This window comes from Vigna unguiculata, chromosome 5, assembly GCF_037176805.1.
Source record: "Vigna unguiculata cultivar grain cowpea cultivar isolate G323 ecotype 2 chromosome 5, ASM3717680v1, whole genome shotgun sequence".
Lineage (NCBI taxonomy): Eukaryota > Viridiplantae > Streptophyta > Magnoliopsida > Fabales > Fabaceae > Vigna > Vigna unguiculata.
Window position 1 is genome coordinate 51,023,196 of NC_140796.1, and position 18,750 is coordinate 51,041,945.

The following is an 18,750-nucleotide window of genomic DNA, read 5'->3' on the forward strand; positions in this document are numbered from 1 at the left end:
AATCAAATTAAAATATTTTAAATAAAAGTATTGAATTTGAATTTTGTAAATAAGAAATATAATTAGAAGACAAAAATATTATCAAAGTCTTATCATAAAAGAAATTATCAACAATAAAAGCTAAAAGTATTCATTGACATTATATTAAGAAAACAACCTTCGTACATCTTTTACTTTTCACAGTTAAAATAGTGATCGTTATTCTATGTATGATTCAATATGATTTTGGTCCCTCAATTTTGAATGAAAATTATAATTAGTTGATTTTTGAAATTTTGGCCAAATTTAGTCTCTCAACTTCAAAATTATATGGATTTAGTTCTTTGAACCAAATTTTTTTTAGTTTAGTTGATGTTTAAAATACGTTTTATGATAATTTCTTAGCTAATATTGAAATAAAACTGTGTCAAACTGTGTAAACAATATTATCATGAAATATATTTGAAATTTTAAATAAACTTAAATAAATTTGTTTGAAAATAATAAATTCATGCCTTTCTAAAATTAAATTAAAATTTTTATTACCAAAATCATATTTAACGTTTTTATTTATGACTGCACTTGTTTCTCCCCGCTCTCTCTCCACATATATAATTTCTGGACGGAATGGAGTGTCATTAAATCTATTATTAAATAACAGTTAAATTCATTAAATAGATGAAACGTTTTAGAAGAGAAACATTGAATGAATTATACATTTATTTAAAATACAATGAATATCTGTCTGTCACGTAGAAACAGTTTTTGTTTTTGCAGTATTTTAAAACAGAATAAAACACAAAGATCCACAAGGTTTTGCATGTGATTTTGTTAACACCATAACATAAAACTCCTTCAGATTTAGTTACTGGGTTGCTACAATTCTGCAATGTTTCAACAAACAAACTTTCCTCGTTCCTCTCACCACTCATCCCCTCTCTCTCTCCATTCTTCTTCGGTTACCACACCAAACCATAATCTCTCTCTTCATTTCTTCCGCAACTAACTTCCTCACTTCTCTTCGCCTTCCAATGCTCATACCTATTCAAATACAACCTTCTCTCTCCCTCACACTCTCCCATCACTCTTTCAACATCTCACCCTTTTTTTCTTACACCCTTTTCGATCAAAATGGAAAGCAAATGGAGAAAAGTCAAGCTTGCCATTGGGATCAACACCTGTGTTCAACGTCCTAAAACCATCGACAACCCCACCTCCTCCGACCGCCTTTCCCCCTCCTCCTCCGAACACCACCGCTCCGCCGCCTCCACCACCTCCACTTCCGGTCTCCGCCTCTCCAGATCTAAATCCAAATCCTTCAAGGTTAGCATTGCCCTTTAACCTTTTCCATCTTCACAAGGGAAAGTTCGAGTCTTTTTTCCGACCCATCTTTTAAATTTCCCGTTTTGCTTGTTGTAGATTCTGATGATAATTGTTTTTACTACTTTCGTCGGGTTCATTCATTGCATTTCTTTTTACCTTTTTTTTTGTCTGTTTCAATTTAGCGTTCTGGGATTAGAGGAGATTAGGTCAAATGCTTTAAAGTAGATTGACATAGATATCTGCTACTAATCACTGATATTATTTTTATAATTTTTTTGGCATTTGTATTTGGCTATATTAATCGAAGTACCATATTATGGAAACATACCCTCTAACAAATGCATGTTCGGGAATTATTTGGATTCACCCAAAATAAATTTAAGTGACCCTGTACAAGTAATATGTTGTACTGTTTCTTCTTCTTGCTCTTGTGTTCTTCTTATTTGTGTTAATTTGTCTTTACTCTAATACTATGACTTTAAAACAGACGGTGAAAACCTATAAACCACTATGGTAAAAGGGTTGTATTGAATTTGTTGCCTTTAAACTCTTTTGTATTGTTTAACTCATTAAACTCCTTTCTTTTTTTAAGTGCTATGAATATGAAGAGTCAAACACCCCTTAATCGAGTCAGACACCCCTTAATCGTTGATTGTGAAAATCTCAGCTGCTAATTAAGAAAAAAATACGCACCGGAGCAATGAATGAACGAATCTTCTTTGATTTCTTCTTATTTTGAGGGAATTTATATTTTAGGTAGGAATTTATATTTTAGGTACCATTATAAATTTATTTTTCGAAAAGTTCAATATGTTAGAGTTTCAATTTGTGTTCGCCTTTAGGAAAGTCGTACGCTGATTGATCTTTATTTTTCTTTGTTGTCATTGCGTTGTGTTTGACCACCTAACGCTGACTTTTTAGATTAAAAAATGAACTTTTTACAGTATTGTGGATTTTCATGGGAATCTTCGATTTTTGGTAACTAGGCAACATAATAGTAAATTGTCGTCTCTTGTTGTGAAGATGGGTGGCATTTTGTTTCATTTTTCTATGCACCGCTCTTACTACTGGATCTGGCTGGATCCAAACAGAACCGGTAGAGTTAGACAAAATAATTTAATAGCGACTTTTCCAAATTTTGCATTTATTTATGAATACTTATATCCTTTATCTTGGTCAGGTTCGCGGATTTTAAAACCAGTAAATGATAATTATGCAAATTTTAATATTTAAATTTAAAAAAAAAATATAATATGATTTTTATGAAATTTGAATAGATTAATAAAAATTACAAATACTATTTTTAAACCCTGACTTGCTTTCTGCTTTTACCCTTCAAAATTGTTGGTCAAATCTCCTATATGCTTTTCAACTATACCCTTTTTCCGGTTTTTCCCCTCCAACCATGATTGTTGATTAGGTATATTCATAATCACTTTCTTATGAGAAATGTTATCAAATTGCATTGCTGACAATGTTTTTACTAGTTGGTGAGATTTACGTGGTGAAGTAGTGTTCGAATGTTGCTACTAGATCTCATGTCTCAACCATATCTTGTGTAGTGTTTTAGATGATATCAACATTTTTCTTTTCCTTTCTCCATCTTGGTTTTAGGGGAGGTTTGTAGGGTCTTGTTTGATATCTCCTCTGTTTACATTTTGTTCTACATTATCTGCAGGGAACATGTGCAATTTGCCTGAATTCAATGAAACCAGGGCAGGGACATGCCATATTTACTGCAGAATGTTCTCACTCTTTCCATTTCCATTGCATCACATCCAATGTGAAACACGGGAACAAGATTTGTCCCGTTTGCAGAGCGAAATGGAAAGAGGTTCCTTTTCAGAGTCGTTCTTCTAAGGTCTCCCATGAAATCAACCGAGTAAATAATTCATCGGGAAATGATGAATGGGCAACTCTTATAGGGAGGTTTGCCTCCCATCAAACTGTTACAGGACCACAGCATGCATATTCTAACAATGTTTCTGAACCAGCTATCTTTGATGATGATGATGAAGTATTGGTTCAACAAACTTCAGTTACCGATGATTTGAACGAGGCTCATCACAATGTAATAGACCCAATGGAGATCAGAACATATCCTGAACTTTCAGCTGTTGCAAAGTCAGACTCTCATGATAACTTTGCTGTATTAATTAATCTCAAAGCTCCTCCTCGTTCAGGGAGACAAAGAAACAATACTGAATCATCATCATCATCATTATCATATTTATCAGCACTAAATTCTCGTGCTCCAATTGACCTTGTCACTGTTCTCGATGTGAGTGGCAGCATGTCAGGCACAAAGATTGCACTACTAAAACGAGCTATGGGGTTTGTCATAGAGAATCTGAGTTCATCAGACAGGCTTTCTGTGGTTACCTTCTCTTCCACAGCCCGGCGCATCTTTCCTCTTCGGAGGATGACTGTTGCCGGAAAACAGGAGGCACTGCAGGCGGTTAATTCATTGGTTCCGAATGGTGTGACAAGCATTGCAGAAGGCTTGAGGAAAGGTGCCAAAGTGTTTGCTGACCGCAGGTGGAAGAACCCAGTTGGCAGTATCATACTACTCTCTGATGGACAGGATTCATCCATAAACAGTAGCAGCCTCAATCTTGGAACCGATGATTACCGGTCTCTTGTCCCAAACACCATTCATCGGAGCAGTTCTATGGGCCAGCACATACCCGTGCATGCATTTGGCTTTGGTGTTGACCATGATGCTACAGCAATGCACACAATCTCCGAGATCTCTGGGGGTACTTTTTCCTTCATTGAAGACGAGGATGTGATTCAGGATGCATTTGCACAGTGTATTGGGGGACTATTGAGTGTGGTGGTTCAGGAATTACAGGTAGAAGTTGAATGTGTTCACCCCCGTCTCCAACTTGGTTCAGTAAAAGCCGGAAGTTACCAAACTAGCACCATAGGCAGTGGAAAAATGGCAACTATCAAGGTAGGAGACATGTATGCTGAAGAAGAAAGAGACTTTTTGGTGACAGTGAATGTTCCGGTGGAGAAGTCCAGTGATGAGATGCCTCTGTTGGTAGTTAGAGGTGTTTACAAGGATCCGATCACAAAAGCAATGAAGGGTATGGGAGTGAAAAATGAAGTAAAGATTGAGAGACCTGATGTAGCTAGAGATGTAGTTGTGTCGCTAGAAGTAGACAAGCAGAGAAACAGGCTTCGTGCTGCTGAGGTAATGGCTGAGGCTAGAGTTATTGCAGAACGTGGGGATTTGTCTCTTGCTGCTTCTGTTCTAGAGAGATGTCACGAAGCTTTGTCTGAAACTATCTCTGCCAAAGCTGGTGATCAACTATGCATGGCACTTTGTGCTGAACTGAAGGAAATGCAGGAAAGGATGGCAAACCAACGTGTGTATGAGCATTCTGGAAGGGCTTATGTTCTTTCAGGATTGTGTGCTCACTCAGGGCAAAGGGCAACTGCACGAGGAGACTCTACAGACAGCACCAGTTTTGTGAATGCATACCGAACCCCTTCCATGGTAGACATGGTTTCACGTTCCCAAACATTGATCATGAGGCCTGAACCTGTAAATCTCCTCAAACCTGCTAGATCTTCTTCTAGCAGGCACCAGCGCAGAAAATAGTATTGCAGATTTCAGTTTTCTCCACACAAACACTTTTCTGTGGAGATCTTTAAGTTTCTTCTTTTACCTTCTTTTTTTCGTTATGGTTTTGGTAAGGTGTGAGGAATTATGGAAAGTGGAATGGAATGAGTTCCTAGTAGTTTTGTGCACATTTTTTTGCTTTTAGTTGAATTGTACATGTTTAGGAGAAGTGGGGGTATATATAGCAACGTAACAGTGGAGAAATTCGAGAGAATTTCTTCATGGAGTTACATATATGGTATACTTCTGATTCTTTTTTATAGTATTAATACTTCTTTAGCTTTTCCTTCTCTTGGTGTATCAATGGTTTTACAGGCTTCATAATTTGTTTATTACATGTCATAGTTTATTCATTACAAGAAGCTCAAGTTTTCAACTTCAACAAAAATTATAGCAAGTAATAATTTTTATCTTTCTGTAATATATCAATCCGTCTCAGCCTTTAGTTGATACCAGAATATAAGTTTCTTCTTCCACCTTCATCGTATGCCCATGAATTCATAATTACATTTCAAGAAACAATTAACTTAATATTACAATTTTCCGGATCTCTCAATTTTTGTAAAGATAACGATGAAAGATTTGAAAAGGGCAAAGTGAGATTTTTTTTCTAAATGGGCTGAATGAAAAAGAGCCCAAAAGAGAAAAATGGCACAGTCAGCATGTTTACTTTTCAGCTTTTATTTTGTTAGTTCTCTTAAAAATATTCCCACGGAAATGCATGTATGATATATAAAAAGGGGGTGAGAATAGTAGCCCATGATTTTTTTATTACCTGGATTGTATAAACTTGTAATTTCACAAAGGATAGAGAAAGGAAAGAAGAGGCTTGAAATGTTTCGTAACATTTTTTTCTGTGCCGCGCTCTTACTCAGTTAATCAGAAGAAGTGCGTCCCACCAGGCGACATACAAGCAGATCGCTGGGCCCGCTTAATTTTAATTCAAGATGATTCACTGTCATTTTTTATTTTTCAGATTTTTTGGTTATTGTTATAAATTAGTTATTTTTTAATTCAAATTGGTTAAAATATTTTTTAATATTAAATGTTTTTATTAATGTCAAATATGATTTTTTAATATTAATAAATATAATTGATTAATTTAATCCATTTTTTGTCTTCACAACTACAAAAAATTACTAAAAAATAAGGGGAAAATGTAATTTCTTTTATAATTATATTTTTTTCTTTAAATCAAATACCTACACCTTTATATTTTCTGTTTATTTATTCTATCTTTTTATTCTCTTTCATTTTAATCAAATGACTTTACTTTGCAATTGTGTTTCGTTTTTTACTTTCTAAATTTTTGTCCTCACATCGGAACAAAGACTTGCTCTTTAATATCAACTCAGCATTAGAGATAAGTTAAACTAAGGATAGTTAAGTGATAATTAAGGCTGAGTTGTAAAATGAAATAAAATTATTATTTATTTATTTACACGTTTCAAAGATAAAATACATTAAAAATAGTTCTATCAATTCATAATATATATAATTTTATTAAAGTTCCTCCTCAAGAGCATTTGTAATGGAAATTTAGTTAGCTATATTATACGAGTTATAATTATTACTTATATCTATTTGGCGATAACTTTCTATTCGACCTAAAAGTAACTGAATGTTTAGGATTAAGTACATTTACATAGTTTAAATGAAAACCCTCAGTTAAAGAAAAAAAAGGAAAGAAAGAAAGAAAAGCCTCAGCGAAATCCTTTTGTCAGGAACCCTTTTTCATTGATATATTTGATTTTCCTATTCTGAGTTTTTCTCATGGAATAAACCAGTGAAGACAATTGACAAAGGCCTTAGATAATGAGTTATGTACACATCTTCAGACACTAATGTTACACCAATAAAAAGAAATGATGTAAACATAACGTAACGATGATGTCTGCTTGTTACCTTGTATGTTTTCGTGATCATTGACCTTGGAAAGTGTTCAATAAAGAGCATATGGTTTGATTTTAGTTAAAATGAACATTATGGGAAGGCGTTAAAGGGTCCCTGTCGGTAAGCAAAAGGGTTGCTTTCCAAGAGGTGCTACACTACAAGGATACTTTTCCAACACTCACTTTGTTTCCCTTTTTGTGTTGATCAAGTTCTTAAAGGATAACCCCATTGGAGCAGATCTCTATTCGGTGCCATTTTCTTTCTCAGTTCTCCACAATATCATTTCTACACTGATATGCTAAGGAGTTAATATTTTATTTTTTCCATTCGTGGAAGTGAAAGTGATGATGTATACAAAACTGAAACATTAAACATGCAGCTTGGTAAAAGATGAATTCCCTACCATTTTCTCAGAAATTAACCTGCTTTTCTTTACTTTAGCTCATTATTGCAATGTCTGTTATCAAATGGAATTTTATTATGACCCCACTATTAGAATGGAGTAGACTAAAGTTTTATTGAAGCCTTTGAGAGTGATGATTACAATCATAATTGCATTCCTACAGTGAAAGTAGCATTCACTCATCACAGACTTTGGTAGATGTACCAGCCTTGCTTTGACCTTCTTACTTCAACATGCTTTTGCTAAAACAACTTCAAACTCTTAGCTTTTGTCACTGCTTTCAGAGGAAACTCCTGAGACTCAAATAGAATTTGCAGGTGGAGTTAACTAGGACGTGTTATTTTGGTAACTGTCAAGTTCATTCTATTTTCAAGAGTTAAATTAAATACCATTTTGGAAGCTAATTCTCAAACCATCCACAAAGGAAGTTCTTGCAGTTCACTGTCTATATTTATTGCATGACGTAACAAACCATCGGTTGATTTTGCATGAGTTCTTCTTCAATTGAACGTGTTATGTTTAGTCATATATCAGTTGTGGATTGATGTGCAAATATGGATTGTTTATCCTGATCTTCAACCTAAAGTAACTGTGCTACGCTACTTAGTTAATCTAGTCCCTACTTGGGTCACTTAATCTTTGATTTTTCAGTGCTTAGGGTGGATAGGATAACCTCAACTCCAAGGTGTTTTGTCGGCTAAACGTTCATTTCTTCTTTCTTACTCATCTTTTGCCTTATTTACATGCACGGCCCACAAATATTGAAGTCAGATAGGGATTTCACATCTTCTTATTCAATATGAAATGATAGTCATTCATTTTTTGCTGCAGCATATGGGTATTTGAGACTCAAAGGCTTTTGCTACTGTTGCTTGTTTCTGAATTGCCTGCGTTTTTTTTTATCAGACTTGATCACGGATGATGATTGGAATCAGCAAGATAATTTGAAGGTTAAGTTTATCCCCTTTAACAGGTTCACCAATTGATGCTACTTCATACACACACAATGGAAAAGTAAATTCCAGTACAAATATTCAAGATCATGATAAGTTCTATTTAGTCTTTAGATTGAAACTAACATAGCTCTTGTGTATTCATACCTCTATTTATCCATGTCAACATGTAGCCTCATGGTGCTTCAGCTGCTCATGAATTTATCTTGGGTCATACTGTACTCTTAACATGAGAAAAATTGTAGCTCAAGATTTGTGTAAAAGGTTCCTCTCCTTTTCTTGTATAGGTTGGAATTGATGAAGCCTCAATTAAATGTTGCTGTGGCTCTAGTTATTAGCTTGCTCTGTATCCAGCATTCATTTTGTGGTCAGTATCACCTTTTATGATACATTTGGTATTTGACCTTCCAGCTGTCACCACTAGTATTCCTTGTGTACTTACTTATAATTAGGTGCTTACCTGCTTGAATAAGTTTTAAGCTTTTCAATTTTCCTCTCAGTCATAGATTGAATCCAAATGAACCTTCATACATTCTGTTTTTCTCTTCTGCTCCTTGTTTTTTACCTACAGATGAACCTTCTGATACTGGACCAAACAAGTGGAAATGTAGATGCTCTTCATTACAAGGGAACCAGATATACTCTCCTGCTAACTGTTCCAAGTCATGTGATTGTCATTCAGGTATAACGATGATTTTTCATTGGCTCAATGAACACAAGCTTTTTGAACCCCTCTCCCCTTCTATGATCTTCTATCTTCTTCAGTTGAATATTTAGCTTGAGACATTATCTAGTGAAATGTATTTTTGCAGAAGATTCCTGCTAGCTAGGATTCACTTAAATTCATAAAGGTGTTTCCTTCATAGTGCAATATAGACTCACTATTTTAGGAGAAAGAGGAAGATTTTGTGATCACATTCTGAATATTGTTTGGTAACTGCTTTACCTTCCATGTAGATGCTGAAGAGAGTGCTTCCACATGGACATGCTTATGTGATTCGAATGGGTTTCCTGAAGTGTCAGCAGATGGCCATAACCTTAACTGTTTTAATGCCTGCAATTGCACGTGGGGTACTTTTCTTTCTCCCTCTCTTCAATGTTTCCTTGTTCTTATTGATGACGGCATAACCTGTACCTTGCACAAACTCAATGGTTTTTTTTCTGAGATCTTTTGAGTGTTCTGCAGGAACTGTGAGGATGCCACAAGGTTCAAAGAAGCAAATTTCGAGCAAGATTGTTGTGGTTATTCTATCAGTATGTGTTACATGCACAACTGTTGCATTTCTTGCCTCAGTTATATGTCAGGTCTGCCGAAGGGAGAGATGTTCTATTCAATCACCAATGATCTCATCAGATAAAGAAACAAGTTACAGTAGCACCACCAACTTATTCAGTCATAAGACTTCTTCGCCTGTTAGTAATATTACAGGTAAACCAGTGTTGTGTTCACTGTTCTTGGAGTCTGTTTATCAGTTTAAATGTTATTTGTTTTAAACTGTTCAAAATTTGTTGCCTTTATATTTTTGTTTGTAACTGTCCTCTTCTCATTTTTTAGGATGCTTTCAGAAGTCCTCTTTGTTGTTTGGTAGCCAAAGACAAACCTTTTATGGAAACATTATTCAATTTTCATTTGCTGAACTGGAAAATGCCACCGAAAATTTTTCAACTTCCAATCTAACTGGACTAGGTGGAAGCAGTTATGTATACCGTGGTCGGCTGAAAGATGGCAGTAATGTGGCAGTCAAGAGACTAAAAGATCAAAGAGGGCCTGAGGCAGACTCTGAATTTTTCACAGAGGTTGTGCCTAATTTTGCTTCTGTTTTCTATGATTGGTCTTTGTCATGCTAAATTACAGTGTCCCACAAAAAAGGATGAGCCTAAAACAATTTTTTTGGTTTGTTTAGATTGAACTATTGTCTAGACTTCATCATTGTCATCTGGTGCCATTAGTAGGATACTGCTCAGAACTAAAAGGAAAAAATGTTCAAAGGTTGCTAGTGTTTGAATACATGACTAATGGAAATTTGAGGGATCGCTTAGATGGAGTTTTTGGAAAGAAAATGGACTGGTCAACTCGAGTTAGAATTGCATTAGGAGCTGCAAGGGGCTTGGAGTATCTTCATGAAGCAGCTGCTCCCAGAATTCTGCACAGAGATGTCAAATCAACAAACATTCTTCTGGACAAAAATTGGCAAGCAAAAGTATGAGTCTTGGTTGTTCTCTGTGGTACTTCTAACCTCTAGCAAATGGGTAATTACTTGAGAAAAGACAATGCAATTTAAGAAGGGTAATAAGATACGGAAAGCAAATTCTAATTTTACTGGTTTTTCACATCTTTTGCCAGTCAAGTTTGCTTTTCAAATCCACAGAATCATTTTTTTCTGAAAAAATAGTTGAATAAACCGTAGGTGGAAGCTGCAACTTAAATGATCGTGATTTTACAGTCCATTCAAATAATGAATTTGCAGATAACTGATCTTGGTATGGCTAAAAGCTTGAGAGCTGATGATCACCCCAGTCGTTCAGATTCTCCAGCAAGAATGCAGGGAACATTTGGGTATTTTGCACCTGAGTATGCAATTGTTGGGAGAGCCTCTCTTGAGTCTGATGTCTTCAGTTTTGGAGTGGTTCTTCTTGAGCTTATCAGTGGTCGGCAACCTATCCACAAATCTGCAGGCAAAGAACAAAGTCTTGTTATATGGGTATTGTAAATTAATGATTCCTTATTACACTAACTTAAACTTGCTTTTGTTCTTATTTGAAGGATTTTTCATGAGAAGGATGAATCTTCGTATAATGTCTCTTGAGATTCTAGGTTGATTAGCGATAAATGGATATAAATCTCACTTTACAAGCTGATTTTGTGAGGTTAATTCAGACCAAATTCGTTTTTAAACATGATATCAGAGCTTATTCTAATAAGATCTGTTGTTTGTTGTGGGGCCTACTCGAGATGTATATGCATCGAGATGTATATGCATCGGCGTGTCCTTTTACAACTTGGATGATTGAGTTTATTGACAATTACCATCTTCAGTTTGAACTTCTTGTATAGCCTGCTTAATCAATTCACTAAGAGATTATGAAACTTCAGAAAATATTGACATAGTTTGCCAAACTTCTATTTCAGGCAAGTCCTCGCTTAAAGGATAGCAGGCGAGTAATAACCGAGTTGGCCGATCCACAGTTGAAAGGAAACTTCCCAGAAGAAGAGCTGCATATAATGGCATACTTAGCTAAGGAGTGCTTGCTGTTGGATCCTGACACCCGGCCAAGTATGACTGAAGTTGTTCAAATTCTTTCCAGTATCTCCCCAGACAGATCTAGAAGGAGAAGAAACATTCCAGTCAGACTTTTTCAGGTGCTAACTGTTCTCAGTTCTTAACTTTGGTGTTCTAGTTTGGACATGTTTCTTAATTCTTCAGAACTTTTGTGTGATGTATATTTTTATGTTTTGCTTGTCTGATAGTTACACTTAATCAACTTCCATTATAGATCATCCTCACATTGTAATAAGAATAAACCATATCCTGAGTTTTCTCTTGCTGAACATGTAAAGGAACCGGAGGACTTGGAGAATCAAAGACAAACTCCAAGTATATTTCCAACTTGTAATTTGTTGCCGTTAGGTGTTGACCACAATCTTAATGATGGGAATGAAAATGAAGATGCAAATACAGTTTCAAGTGAGCATATGGAGAGTTTGATCCTCTTTAGTCCAAAGGGTGAAAGCTGGCATGCATCAGAGGAGGAGATGGTAGATTTAACTGAGCCTCGTTTCGAATCATTTTTCATGTCAAACCCCAATTTCCCTTGATGAAAGCATAGAGCAGAAGAAGTGTGATGAATTAATGTTGTGGACTTGGCTTATACTACACCATATTGTGTATGGTTCAGTGGGATATCTAAGAAGATGCACTCTAGTCTTCAGAGTATGCTCATCTTATTTATGTATTTTTCACTTTCCTTTAAAGGGTCTTGTGCATAGTTTTAGATATGACGAAATAAATTTGATGTAATGTTGTACAGAAAAGGGATAGGTGATTCTGGTTGTACTTTATTTGAAGAAGAATTCGAATGTGATATTTTTGTACAGTCATGATATAGATGACGAAGATCACCTCATGATGATGACTTGAATATTGAAGAAACATCTCAAGATGGAATGTTAGAATTTGAGAAGTTTCTACCTATCTGATATACGTTACATTAAGATAAGTTTTTATTATCATTTTTTTTTAAATTAAACTAAATTTCTTATATGAAAGGATGTAAGGTTTAGCATCTGCCAAGTACATAAATCAGCACTTTCTGTATGTCTACAGAATGAATTCTTATGGTTCATTTGTACTGAGTGAGTTATTTGTGATTGTAAACTATTCTCTTGTGATAACTCTTCAAACAAATAACCCAGTACATTACTACATTCTATGTCCTGAGTCAAATAAATCGGAATGGTTGCTTGTGAGAAACTTTTACATTGAGAAAGTTAATGTGTTAGCTGGGGTGGCATATGTGATTTTGAATGGTAGATGAGAGTGTGACTTGAGGAATGTATGGTTTGGATCTTGGAATAGTACATAAGAAACCTTCATGACTTATTCATTGAACCGTAGAAGTAACCTTTTATGCACAGTTTATGTGATGGATCCACCACCTACTCCTCCAACAACACCGTTGCTAAGACCAGCTCCCACTGGAGGAGGATTCTTAGATACATGGTAAGGACTTGAATTTCTCTTTGCTTAAGTTCTGCAACTGCATATTAATTATTAAACTAAACTATATGAATGTGACACGAAAGTGAAATTGACAGTGTATTGGTTTTACACGATTTTCAGCTTATGGTTTCTGTGCTGCTGCGGTCTATTCAGGTGCTGTTTTCCTCCACTCTTCGAGTCAGGCCCTCCTCCACTCTAGACTCTACTCTTTGCTGCTTCATTCTGTCCGAAAACTGTACTTTAGGATTTTCATTTTCAAGAGACAATGTTGCTACTTGCTTTGTAAGAAGTGCATAGACTAAATTTGTTTCAGGAAAAGTCTATTTACTGTAATATATTCAACAATAAGCGTCAACGATGATCACGAAACTCTGAGCATGTATAAGAAGTTCATAAACTAAACATAACTTTACAAAATCACTTTATATTTAAAAAGTGCATGGTTGCGTCTCCTCCAAACATGTAATTAATAGCGAGACTAAACTAGAAGAAGATTATGGCAGTGGGTGCAGAGAGTGTTGTTTATAATATATGAAGATAGAAATGGAAACACGTGGGGTCACAACACTCGTGCATAAAAAATCTTGCAAATCCTTGGGATGAGTCTTCCAGCATGGTTCCAGTCTGTACTTGACTTAACTCACAATTTGATACACCTACCCTTCAGAAGGTACAACCAATTGACTTAACTCGGTTTCATTATTACATGATAAAGTGGGGTGATTGATCTACACAGTGGAGGCTCAAATGCAACAAAAAGAGGCTCAAGAGACTAAAAAACGTTGAAAACGCATCAAACTTCATCTTAAGGCGTGACGAAAAGGCTCCAAGACATTGGAAAGAAGTTGAAATGAGAGCATTTGATGAAAGAGTGTTTTGAAAAGAAAGAGGAGCATGAAAATGACATTATTAAACTCTAAATGAAAATTAAGCAAATATTTATGGTGATAGAACTATCCTTGTGATTGAGTTTGTGTTTAGTAAGTATAGAAATATTCTATATATTGTGCTTCAAATTGCACTTAACTTTTTTCACAGGAACGATAGAACATTACATATTATCACATTCAGACGTACTTTATGCAAGTAATGAATTTAGATAAATCATCTTCTTTCTCTCTCTATTCTGTATATATTTGTGTTCATATATCATCATATAATATAACCGTACTTATATTTTCCTAACTTCATCTGCAAGTTGAACAGAAAAGTGAAAAGTGGGAGAGTAGTGATTCAGATCCAGTTATGTTATGGCAATGGGAATCTGAGCTGGGTCTTGGAGTGTGTGAGACTTACAAGGATGCAACACGTGTCCAGATTCCATAGCAGCGTATCTAACGCAGTCAACTCTTCCTCGGATCATTCGCACGTTAAACTATGTTATCAATTCACCTCTCTCTCTCTCTCTCTCTCTCTCTCTCTCTCTCTCTCTCTCTCAAAGAAACTCTGTTTGGTTGGAAATGAAGCAGCAACCCCTGCATGGGGGTATGATCCCTACGGCCCTACTTACCCGCCGGACTAAACTCTTCTCTTAATTTTATCTCACTGGGATTGGATTGGATTGAAGAATATAAAATCATTGAATAAACATGTAGATGATGAAAATCACTTAAATCCAAAGCAACAAATGGAATAAAATTCATTCATTGACAATGAAAAGCGTGTCACTGTTATAATAAAGCGTAGTTCTTCCCTTCCTCAATATGGATGCTTCCTAATTGACACCATATCAAACATCAAAGTAACTAAAACAAAAAAACAAAAAACTTGCATTCGTTCTTAGGGTTTTTTACTTGTCTAAATGTTAACTTCCAATACCATAAGGTGTATTTCTCTCTCAACAGAGTCTGACATAATTGATAAATAATCATCTCTCAATTGTATTTTCGGTAATACATGTGAAAAATACTTAGTGAATGAAGTAAAACCCAGTTATCCATTTCTTTTATAGTTTAATATTTTTCTTCAGGATTATGTATGCATTTTTTTTATAAAAAAATCTCTGTTTGACATGTTCCCCCACTTTTAAGGGAAGGGTGACAGCTACAAGCAAATGAATATACTACTCTTCTCACTCTACATTACTCGAATGATCCATTTGTTTTTGCATACTCAAAGTGGTTTCTAGTTGGTCGGGGGCAAATCAAGAAGCAAGGTGGAAGAGATGCAGATGTGAGAAGTTGGTTTAACAGTGCCATGGCTTTGCTTGTAGCAGAGGGAAAGGCTTGGGAATCTGCCTCACTATTTGTTGGAATAACTGTAAGAAACCAAATCTATTGTTTGTTGGCATCTCCTTTTTATGCTTTTGACGATTTACACTTTCTTGCTGCAATCATTGTCGGTGCTTTTGGATAATCAACAAACATTTGATAGAAAATAAAAGTCAAGTTTCAGGGTTTAAATTGCTCCCAGATTCATATTTTTTCTTGAAGAGAGCTTCATACTTCTGGAATATCAAAATGGCTTTTGGTAATTCAAGATCTGCAAGGTTCGTTTCCTTCATTGTATTTTTCGAGTTTTAAGTTATTTAGTACTTCTATTACTACTTCTGAGCTTAGACTATGAACAGATTACTAAACTTCAACTCCACCTTTTGAGTTTGAGTTGCTTGTTAAATGGATTTTTTTCATTTATATTAAGGTTTTAATTATAAGTTTCATTGCATGTTTTAGGTCTGAAGATGATCCGGAGCTAGCTAAATTTCCTGCAGGTAACGGTGACAACGGTTTCAAGATCAAATACCACATTGATGGAACACAAATACCTGAGCCTAGTTCCAAAATGGCTAAGAAAAAGGTGACGGGGAAGTTCTTGAAAGCTAGAATGTTGTCAAGAGTGTTCTCAGAAGACTATGACAAAGTCAAACGAAGAGTATTAGATCCTAGGGGACAAATCATACACCGATGGAACAAGATTTTCTTGGTAGCATGTTTAGTGTCTTTGTTTGTGGACCCTTTGTTCTTTTATCTGCCAGTGGTTCGAGATGAAGTGTGCATTGATATTGGAATAACTCTTGAGGTTATCCTCACTCTTGTAAGATCAGTGGGGGATGTCTTCTACGTGATTCAGATTTTGTTGAAGTTTCGTACGGCTTTTGTTGCTCCTTCTTCAAGGGTTTTTGGGAGAGGAGAACTTGTTGTAGGATATTCTAAGATTGCAGTTAGGTACCTTAAAAAGAGTTTCTGGTTGGACTTTGTTGCTGCCCTGCCCCTTCCTCAGGTAAATTTTCTTTCTGGTTACAAAAAAAAGTTTATATTTTGGACGAAACTAAGGGTAAAATTTTGTTCTCCGACATGCTAAATATGCCTTTTTGCTGCATTGATTCCAGGTGTTAATTTGGATTATTATCCCAACTCTTAAGGGTTCAACCATGGGCAACACAAAAAATGTCCTTCGCTTCTTCATCGTTTTCCAATATTTTCCGAGGCTAGTTTTGATTTTCCCACTCTCATCACAAATTGTAAAAGCTACAGGGGTGGTGACAGAAACAGCATGGGCAGGAGCTGCTTACAACCTAATGCTTTACATGTTGGCTAGCCATGTAAGTAGCTGAAATTAAAACTACATTTTCTTGATTCCTCATGCAGCTGAAGCTATTTCTTATGCCATCATGTTCATTACAGAAAATTAAGAGAAAACAGTTAATACAAATCAAACAAAACCAAACTACAGTGGTTTATAATTCATCACATGTTAACATTATGCAACCTATTCTTTATTATCTTGGTTTCTGAATGGGAAATATTCCGAAAAGATTTTAGGGGCTTGCTGGTATCTTCTATCAATCGAACGACAAGAAGCATGTTGGAGAAGTGTTTGCGATTTGGAGAAGTCATTTTGTGAATATGGATTCTTTGACTGCCACAGGGTTCAAGATGCCCACAGGGTCTCCTGGTTCATAGCAAGTAATATCACAAATTTGTGCTCACCAAATGCAAAACATGACTTCTATCAGTTTGGTATATACGCTGATGCCGTGACTTCCGAAGTTACATCCTCAGCATTCTTCAACAAGTACTTCTTCTGCCTGTGGTGGGGTCTGAGGAATTTGAGGTTAGTGTTATGCAGTCATTATACCTTATCATCATCTTTTACACCATAGTTAAGCTTCTATAACTATTATGTGACCCCATTGCTGATTGGAGGATGCAGTTCTCTGGGACAAGGCCTTCTTACCAGCACATATGTTGGAGAGATAATGGTCGCCATTGTTATTGCAACTCTTGGATTGGTTCTTTTTGCGTTGCTAATCGGTAACATGCAGGTAATTAAACTGTGAAAGACACTTCCTTTACCTGTTTTTTTTTTTTTTTCTGCATATGAAAATGTAAAACACATAACAGAAGTTGAATTTTGCAGACATATCTCCAATCAACTACTGTTCGCTTAGAAGAGTGGAGGGTGAAAAGAACTGATACAGAACAATGGATGCATCACAGACAACTACCTCCAGAACTGAGAGAATCTGTGCGTAAATACGACCAATACAAATGGCTGGCCACACGAGGGGTAGATGAAGAATCTCTTCTCAAAGGACTCCCAGTGGATCTTCAGAGAGACATCAAACGCCACCTTTGTCTCGATCTAGTCCGAGGAGTAAGTCCCAGCTTCACAACATAATCTTGCAACAACACATTCAACTAAAACAAAAACACCCACTTCTCAAAATTAAATCTTTTTTATCATAGAATAAAATAAATTTAATCTAATTAAAAAGGTAACATTTTTTTTATCCTGGTTACGGAAAGGTGCCATTATTTGATCAAATGGATGAGAGAATGTTGGATGCAATATGTGAAAGGCTGAAGCCTGCACTGTGCACAGAGGGCACGTTCCTTGTGCGGGAGGGTGATCCTGTGAATGAGATGCTCTTCATAATCAGAGGCCATCTTGATTCGTACACGACCAACGGGGGCCGGGCCGGGTTCTTCAACTCGTGCCGTATTGGGCCGGGTGATTTCTGCGGCGAGGAGCTTCTAACTTGGGCCTTGGACCCACGGCCCAGTGTGATCCTCCCTTCGTCGACTCGAACAGTGAAAGCCATCTCGGAAGTGGAGGCCTTTGCACTGATAGCGGAAGACCTGAAATTCGTGGCGTCACAATTCAGAAGACTGCACAGTAAACAACTGAGACACAAATTCAGGTTTTACTCGCACCAGTGGAGAACCTGGGCTGCGTGTTTCGTTCAAGCCGCGTGGAGAAGGCATAAGAAGAGGAAGGAAGTTGCTGAACTAAGGGCCAGGGCCATTAACAATGCGGAGCCTCAGACACCAACCTACGCCAAAAGGGTCCCTAGGAGTACTAGGAAACCTGTTCATGTCTCTTCTCCCACAAATTCTGGAGTTGTGTCCTCTTTGCCGAAGCCAGCAGAACCAGATTTCTCTGTCGATGAACGATATTGATTATTCAATGTAATATAAAAAATAAAAATAAAAATAAAAAAGCTTAAAATGTAATATAAACTTTTTGTTCTAGTAACAATAATATTGGCCCATACTAATTACTACATAAAAATAGTGTTGGCCTAATTAGTCAACTATTTTGATAGTGTTTTTTTTTTTGGTAATAACTTTGTTTTTTTTTTCATTTTATTCAATCACGGAACTGGAACCTTGGAACTGGAACCTTGAAATATGCAGAATTATAGATTAAGGATTAAGTATACAAATGTTGCTGTGACTCTTGTAGCTAGTTTATAAAGTGCAGTGAGAATAATCGATACACTTGAGTGAGTTTGTGTTGGGAATAGTAAGTGTGAGTCAAAAAAATCTCACATTTGATATAATAGATAAAGTTAAATACTATGTAAGAATAAAGATCTATAACATCATTGTCTTAAGGTTTTAG

The 18,750-nt window shown here is 36.0% G+C and overlaps 3 protein-coding genes across 11 annotated transcripts; all 3 read left to right on the plus strand.

Annotated features, from left to right (window-relative positions):
- Window positions 1-795: 795 nt before the first annotated feature.
- LOC114183809 (E3 ubiquitin-protein ligase WAV3-like) lies at window positions 796-5,223 on the plus strand. The gene is made up of 2 exons (XM_028070958.2): window positions 796-1,302; window positions 2,981-5,223. The coding sequence occupies exons 1-2, from the start codon at window positions 1,111-1,113 to the stop codon at window positions 4,910-4,912; spliced, it is 2,124 nt and encodes a 707-aa protein (XP_027926759.1). The 5' UTR covers window positions 796-1,110; the 3' UTR covers window positions 4,913-5,223.
- A 2,145-nt stretch (window positions 5,224-7,368) lies between these two features.
- On the plus strand, window positions 7,369-13,291 carry LOC114186066 (receptor-like serine/threonine-protein kinase NCRK). 6 transcript variants are annotated; one of them, XM_085673605.1, is made up of 13 exons: window positions 7,369-7,574; window positions 8,136-8,202; window positions 8,470-8,549; window positions 8,754-8,864; window positions 8,995-9,033; window positions 9,140-9,253; window positions 9,369-9,611; window positions 9,738-9,979; window positions 10,087-10,383; window positions 10,651-10,884; window positions 11,313-11,543; window positions 11,742-12,903; window positions 13,024-13,291. In XM_085673605.1, the coding sequence occupies exons 7-12, from the start codon at window positions 9,380-9,382 to the stop codon at window positions 11,997-11,999; spliced, it is 1,494 nt and encodes a 497-aa protein (XP_085529731.1). In that variant the 5' UTR covers window positions 7,369-7,574; window positions 8,136-8,202; window positions 8,470-8,549; window positions 8,754-8,864; window positions 8,995-9,033; window positions 9,140-9,253; window positions 9,369-9,379; the 3' UTR covers window positions 12,000-12,903; window positions 13,024-13,291. The 6 variants fall into 6 exon arrangements, with proteins under 6 accessions (XP_085529731.1, XP_085529732.1, XP_085529729.1 ...); XM_085673606.1 differs by having other exon boundaries at window positions 7,372-7,574; window positions 8,136-8,179; window positions 8,470-8,634; XM_085673603.1 differs by lacking the exon at window positions 8,995-9,033 and having other exon boundaries at window positions 7,372-7,574; window positions 8,136-8,179; window positions 8,470-8,634.
- Window positions 13,292-14,952: 1,661 nt separating this feature from the next.
- Window positions 14,953-18,417, plus strand: LOC114183891 (protein CNGC15c-like). 4 transcript variants are annotated; one of them, XM_085673608.1, is made up of 8 exons: window positions 14,953-15,162; window positions 15,277-15,391; window positions 15,576-16,122; window positions 16,232-16,444; window positions 16,658-16,956; window positions 17,056-17,167; window positions 17,263-17,499; window positions 17,652-18,417. In XM_085673608.1, exons 2-8 carry the CDS (start codon window positions 15,363-15,365, stop codon window positions 18,303-18,305), a joined length of 2,091 nt encoding a protein of 696 aa, XP_085529734.1. In that variant the 5' UTR covers window positions 14,953-15,162; window positions 15,277-15,362; the 3' UTR covers window positions 18,306-18,417. The 4 variants fall into 4 exon arrangements, with proteins under 4 accessions (XP_085529734.1, XP_027926862.1, XP_027926864.1 ...); XM_028071061.2 differs by having other exon boundaries at window positions 15,287-15,391; XM_028071063.2 differs by having other exon boundaries at window positions 15,292-15,391.
- The last annotated feature ends 333 nt before the right edge of the window (window positions 18,418-18,750 follow it).

Bases quoted from the DNA above. Each gene is read 5' to 3' on its own strand.
- LOC114183809 (XM_028070958.2), top strand. From the start codon at position 1,111: ATGGAAAGCAAATGGAGAAAAGTCAAGCTTGCCATTGGGATCAACACC. The intron at 1,303-2,980 runs GTTAGCATTGCC...CATTATCTGCAG, and splicing joins CTAAATCCAAATCCTTCAAG to GGAACATGTGCAATTTGCCT.
- LOC114183891 (XM_085673608.1), top strand. From the start codon at position 15,363: ATGGCTTTTGGTAATTCAAGATCTGCAAG. The intron at 16,445-16,657 runs GTAAGTAGCTGA...TATTCCGAAAAG, and splicing joins TTTACATGTTGGCTAGCCAT to ATTTTAGGGGCTTGCTGGTA. The intron at 16,957-17,055 runs GTTAGTGTTATG...TGGAGGATGCAG, and splicing joins TGGGGTCTGAGGAATTTGAG to TTCTCTGGGACAAGGCCTTC.
- LOC114186066 (XM_028074072.2), top strand. From the start codon at position 8,215: ATGCTACTTCATACACACACAATGGAAAA. The intron at 9,254-9,368 runs GTACTTTTCTTT...AGTGTTCTGCAG, and splicing joins TGCCTGCAATTGCACGTGGG to GAACTGTGAGGATGCCACAA. The intron at 9,980-10,086 runs GTTGTGCCTAAT...TGGTTTGTTTAG, and splicing joins ACTCTGAATTTTTCACAGAG to ATTGAACTATTGTCTAGACT.